Here is a 6,646-nt window from a genome sequence, read left to right as displayed (position 1 = left end):
AAAGCCGAGGGCTTTTCTGCAAAACTGCCAGCGCGCGCGGGGGAAGGCCGGTTGGGCCAAGTTTCACGCGAGCTGGGCCGAGCTTCTGGGCCGCAGTAGCACAGTAGCGTTTCCTTTTTCTTTTTCTGCAGTTTTTGAGTTATGTTTGATTTTGTATAATAAATCTTTTGCTGATCCAAAAATTGTGAAAATTTTTGTATAGCTTATATAAAATGGATAGAGTCTAAGAAAAATGTTAGGTTCGATTTTCTGATAATTTTCATGTATACATAAATTGCCTTTGTTTATTAATGAATAAACCTTCCATGATTTTTAGTAAATTATGGGTATATCCAAAAATCATGAAATTTAATATGTGATCTTGTGTTAATATTATTTAGCTTCATGATTAATTTCAGCTCTGTTTGATAAAGTATGCTCTGTCTCTTAATAAAGCTATTTAAAAATAATTATAAAACAAATAGAAATAATTAATCCTTTTAGGATTTGGGTGCTATTTTGGATTGTTTGACAACCAGTAGTCACTTAGCATAACATGCTCCCTGGTTATGGTTTATGTTCATATAAATAATCTTTGTGATTTAATAGGGTCACAACATTGCTTAATAAAGATGATAAAACTTGTTTAGAAATAATCTATGTTTTTGGGTAGCTAAATTAATTTGTTTCTTTACCATGAAGGTAAAGTGTACTCGAGATAATCATAGTTTGTTGTTGTCATCCAAGAACATGTAACCTGTCTTTATCATATCATGAGCATCTTATTAATCATGCATATGCACTTTTACGTATAGAATACGCTCCGGAAGAATCTGATTCCCAGTGGGTTTCTTCCGAGTTTGTGGATCCTTCGAGTGTTGTTGAGTTGCCGAACGTCCCTTCCGGTCAAGGCAAGCCCCGGACATTAAACCCTATCCTTGTATTTTCATAAAGTTATTTATATCACTTGAGTTAATATGATGCATTAGGTGAATAGGAGTTGAGTGAATCCTATTTGCTGCATTATCTACCTTGATGATTTCCATATTAACCTTGATACCTGCTTTATGAAAATGCTTAAGTATGCTTAGTCCTGCTTATTAGATAAGTTTTCAAATGAGAACGTTTGAAGGGTTGTTGTGGAATACTTTTATGGTCAATAATGTTTCAACTTGAGACCGGTCGGTGGACTTGCTTTAAGAATGGAGTCTTAAAGTAGTGTCTCCAACTGAGTCGATTAAGGACCGTACCGTTGATTGGCCTGTTGTGATTGAGAACTTTGAGTACAGCCCACATGCGCTGGTAAGCCTTACCTATAGCTATTCCGATACTTGAGAACGGCTAACCGCGTACTGGGAGTGGAGAGATGGCGAGAGTAGCGTGTACCCACCTTACGGATCTGAGATGACCGGGAAACATCTAGGTTGGCTGTAGGATGGTGGTGTACTGTACTCTCGGGTGACGCTGGACCCGTTCTTGTATGGGAGGATCTATAGAAAAGGTTGACATATGCAAGATTAAGTTCTACATATGTCGTGTGGTACTGAATCCCCAGCTGGGTTTAATCGATTCGAATCGCCGTGTTTCCTCGGATATGGAGCCTCAATCCTCGTACCATCATCGTAGTAATAAGTGAATCTTTGGTATAAGAAAGAGGTGTTTTGCTTATGAAAGTTGGATAATGATCTTGGCTAGCAATAAGTGATAATCTTGAGTTAAAATCTTGAAAGTAAGCTTTATTCTTAGTAAGCTTTTATGCAAAAGAAATACTTGATCTTGATAAAGCTTTACCTTGAATCCCTATAGCCTGCATACCTGAGTCTTCATCTCTTTTATAGTCGGTTAAGTCTTGTGGAGTACTTGTGTACTCAGGGTTTCTTAACCCATGTTGCAGGTGAGTCTGTTGATAATCCTTTTGATGGTCATGGTTATTTTACTCTCGTGGAGGAGAGTGATGATGATGAACCTGATGTGTGACCTTGGGCAAGTAAAAGTTGTTGTGTGAACCTATGGTTTATGTAATATAAAGTTCCGAAGCTTTTATGTATTAAATGCTTATGGTTTGTAAACCTTGAACTTAAGTTTTAATCTATGTTATGTAACCTTTCCGCTTTTACTCTGATTTATCTTATCTATGGAATGGTGTAATACTGTGATGCTTGATGAGGGAATTCCTGAAAAGAAAGTTACGTGGATGATTCGGGTTTCCCGAGGACACCCGACAGACTTCTTGAGTCATTTGGAACTCGTGCACGACGATCAGAAGTCTTTGGGACAATGATGTGTGCATGTGGGCCACTTAATTCAGGAGGTTCTGCCACAAAATGTTGCACGCATTTTCTATAAATCAAGTCAAAGTTGTCGACACGCATGGCGACAAACATTTAGGGACAGAGGGAGTATATATCATATTTGCGTTGCATAAACAGCCTGTGGAGGAGGATCAAATTGCTGGCGAATACCTTGATTGTTTTAAAACATGGATCATTACTCCAATAAAAAGAACACCTCTCTAACTGCAAAATTACCTGAATATCTACACACTTTGCAATAACAAATAAAGCACTCACTCAAGGGCAATTGATCCAATCCATCAAGTTTTTCAGCTATTATACACCTGCAGGATGAGCATACCGACATATAGGATCACAGTCAACCAAACCATATAATTCCTTAAAAACATACCCGATGTGACATACCGAATGCAAATAATGAAAAAATTACCTGGAAGTCGGAGAGAAGGCTGTGGCGATCATCCACCCCATGAGATTGTGGGAAGAACTGAGGATGATCTCGAGGCGGCAAGTCCTCAGAGCAAGAGAGGCCTCCGTTGAGTTTGGATACCACACGAGAAAAAAATGAAGATAAAAATCCATCACAACTCGACGAACAACAATCCAAGAGTAGCAGAAGCATCCCGTGGCTGCACGCATACACTTTTCTCTCCTTCCCCTCCTTGACTTGAGGAAAGACCCAGAAAACGCAAGGTTGAAGTTGAACAACTACACTACTGCCCAGACTCGTCATCGGACTCGCCGTCCTCGCGGTCGTCCTCCCCGTCCTCCTGCTGCTGATGATGGTGATGCTGGTGGCCGTGCGGGTGCTGCATCTGGCCGCTGCCGCCAGCAGCACCCACTTGGTGGTAGAACTGGCTGATCGACTGCGCTGCGAGCACGCCGATGTGGCCGTCCTGCGAGAGGCCGAGCTCGAGCCCCGGCATGGCCGCGGCGTGTCCAGCGAACATGGGCGCAAAGCCGATGTGGCCGCCAGCGCCGAGGGTGCCTCCAGCGGCGCCGCCTCCCGGCAGCTCGAGACCCGCGGGGATCCCCATCCGCTGCATGAGTCCGCCGATACCAGCGGCGTCTCCCGTGCCCGCGGCGGCGGAATTGAGGAAGGAGGGCGAGGAGAAACCCGCGGACGCGGCGGACGGCGCCCACATGTGGTGCGGGTGGTGGTGGTGGTGCGGCCTGGCGAGCCCGGAGGTGGGCGACGGGAGCGAGGGCGCGACGGATGCGAGCGCGGACGCCGGTATGGTGCCGGTGCCGGTGGCGGCGACGATGGCCGGCTCGGCCTGCTGCAGCAGCCACTGCACGGTCTCGCCGTCGGACTTGTGGCCGAGTTCCCGCGTGAGCTGGAAGATCCGCGCGGCGCACAGCGCGGGCATCCGGATCCGGCGGCCCCTGCCGTCGACCTTGGTGTGGCGGTCCTTGTTGGAGCTCCGCTTGGGCGCGAGCGCCTGCTGCCTCCGCTCCCCGGGCTGCGCCACCACCTGCAGCTGCTGCTCCTTGCCTCCGTCCTGCTGCTGCTGCTGCTGCGGCGGCGGCTGGTGGATTTGGATTTGCAGGTGGTGCTGCTGCGCCGGCTGCTGGTAGTCCTTAGGATCCAGCTGCTGCTGCTGCTGCTGCGCGGTCGAGGTGGTGGTGGTCGTCGCGGTGGTGGGCTCCGTTTTGTTTAGCGGTGGGGGTGTGGGGAACTTGGGGTCCATCTCCACACACACAGAGACACAGAGGCACGCCTACAAACTGCACCAACTCCCCTCCTCTCGGCAACCAAAAGCAAATCAAATCAGGCTTCCGTGCTCTCGCCTCCTTCTTCCGCTTCCCCTCCCCTGCCCTGAGGAGGGAGAAGACCAAGTGCGGCAAAGGGGGATGGGGAGAGATGGTGACCGTGGTGGGGGTGGGAGAGGAGACGAGAGGCGAGGCGAGGGGACGGACGGAGGAAGGAGAGAGAATAGAAGGAGAGAGAAGGGGGGAATAAGAAAATCTAGGGAAAGATACCACACCCACTTTCTAGATTTACTACTCTGCTATTTGGACTTTCCTTTTCATCTGCTCCTCCCTTTACAATTTCCCCCCTCTCTCACATCATTTTTTTTGGGGGGTTTCACTTTTACCTGCTGTCAAAGTGATGCTGTGATGGTTAGCATGATGCTTTTGCTAGTTCTTTACTAATTACTGCTCCTCTTTTGGAGTTCACCTGAGGTTGGTACAAGTCACTGCAAAAGGGAAGAGGAAAAGAAAGTGAAAGTTGCCCAGGGCACCAGCAGCAAGATGACCGAGGAAGAATTCGTTTTGTTACGTCCACTTGGAACGGTCGCCACGACGATGCTAATCAGACTGTCACGGCTGTGTTAGTATCCTATCATTATCACCAGATGCAGCGGAACAGTACACTATGATCTAATTGTTAGTTTACTGTTTGCAAGTAATTAATTCCAGTATCACGTAGTAGTGGTCTGTATGTGCACTCCTCTATATATGGCTGTGCTACCTGAAAGTAGAAGCTTCACGACGCCATCATGTATTTGGTAAACTAATCAGTGAGGATAAATCTATTATCTAAACGTATCTCAAGAGCCTTGTAAAAATCCTCCCAAAACCTTTTTTTAACATGGCAACCGTCTGGAATCTGTTCAGGTTTTTTTTAGTACTCCGTTTGAAATATGTAGGTGTATTTCGATCCTGTTCGCTTGTGCCGTACTTTTTTTTTTGTCATCTAGCAGTGTTTTTCTTTTATAATAAATCAACTAATTATAATGTCAATTATGACTTTTTAGACCAGCGAATATGCTCAATTCGTCTCGTTATATGACAAGTCTTTGACCCCCGTTTTCTTTATTAATATAATATGCTTTTCAAAATACATAGTTGATATTATTACATTCACCTTAAAGAGTATTTTGTGGTTTATAACAACACAAGAAAACTGAAACCATAACCCCGCAATCTTGGCATGCTTGAATTGGGACTTTGGGAGCAGGTGGGCAGGAAGGAGCCTACGAATGATGCGTTGGAAGGAAGGAATCATGGTAGTAGGAGTCAGCCGGCTTCTCAGGTCAAACAAGCCTCAAGCATTCCTGCCGTCCGGGGCGGAATCAGCGGACGGTCTGTCGCTGGCTTGCCGCTTGCGCGAAACATATGAGGACACTATGGGCCTGTTTATCGGTGATTCTCCTTCAGCTTTACAAATCACAACGGTGTTTTTAGCTTCTCTACGGAACAAACTCTGATGAAGCAACTTCTTCCTTGAAGCTGTTTTTTTAGCTTCTTTCACATGCATAGTTCTCCAAGTGGAACTAGATGAAGCTACTCTTTCCGCAGGGGCGCTGTGCAGCCCCGGCTCTTGCTCAGCCAAAAATCAACGGGGCGAGAAGGGTGCCGGAGGAGCCTGTGATTTGTTGCTCCGGCAACTGCTATAGTGGCAAGAGCTAGAGCTGCCAGAGCTCCACCAAACAGGCTCTAAGTATTGTTTTTCTCTAAAGAGATATTTTACCAAGTACTTTCAAAAAATAGTTTTAGTTTAGTTTAACTAGTAATTATCATGCTCGATAAGTACTATTTGATCATAGCATTTTTTTATAAATCTAGTCAAACTTTGATTTAAATAAGTTTGAATCGTCGATAAGCAAAACGTGTAGTTATTTGGAGGACATAGAGAATATCAATATTATGACATCAAATAGGTACACATCGAAAACATAATTATTTGATATCACTAGCCAAATTGGATAATATCAATATTATGTGCCGCCACGATATGGTGTTTGAGATTGAGTTGTCACCATGTCCTTCCTACATGTGTCGAGGCGAGTTCAATATAGCAGTCCTTGGGGCAAGCTCGGCTCAACGAAGGGTGCTTCACTCGGCGAAGCTGTTGACGGTCCTTAATGCTCACATTTAATCATCAACTAATCATGGAAAAGGATCCAAATACAACCAACACCTAGACTTAGGGTTTTATCTGACAGAATTCCACGAGTTTTGGTGTTTGTGTATTTCTGCAGGGGGTTATCAGGAAATATAAAAGAAAGACCCACACGTCGGGTTTACATAGAGATATTAACGTGCCGCGCAATTTTCTATCATCTAGAAGACTCCAGAAGCCACGGGACCGAAGCGGAGGCCGAGAGGACACAGGGACAGGGCGCCCGCCCTCCTTTCCTGGGCGCCCGCCCTCAGCCAGAGTCCAATCAGGACTCTCTTTCGGGATATTGCTCCACCGACCTAAAGGATCAACAATAACCGTTCAATCAATGTCGGTTTGATCCGACGGCCTAGATTCACTTGAAGGGACTATAAAACCAGACCCCCTGGCCCCTGGAGATCATACCTCTTCTACAGAATCAAAGCTAGGGTTTCAATTCTTCATCCAAGTAGAGAGGATCCCT

The 6,646-nt window shown here is 45.7% G+C and overlaps 1 protein-coding gene across 1 annotated transcript; it reads right to left on the bottom strand.

Moving 5' to 3' along the window:
* On the bottom strand, positions 2,397 to 4,763 carry LOC8059375 (transcription factor TCP20). Its single transcript, XM_002456827.2, has 2 exons — positions 2,704 to 4,763; positions 2,397 to 2,596 (listed from the first exon to the last, which is right to left on the bottom strand). The coding sequence occupies exon 1, from the start codon at positions 3,962 to 3,964 to the stop codon at positions 2,987 to 2,989; it is 978 nt and encodes a 325-aa protein (XP_002456872.1). The 5' UTR covers positions 3,965 to 4,763; the 3' UTR covers positions 2,397 to 2,596; positions 2,704 to 2,986.

Source organism: Sorghum bicolor, chromosome 3 (genome assembly GCF_000003195.3).
Source record: "Sorghum bicolor cultivar BTx623 chromosome 3, Sorghum_bicolor_NCBIv3, whole genome shotgun sequence".
Taxonomy (NCBI): Eukaryota; Viridiplantae; Streptophyta; class Magnoliopsida; order Poales; family Poaceae; genus Sorghum; species Sorghum bicolor.
Note: the sequence above shows the minus strand (reverse complement) of the source record. Positions and strands in the feature narration are given on the sequence as shown.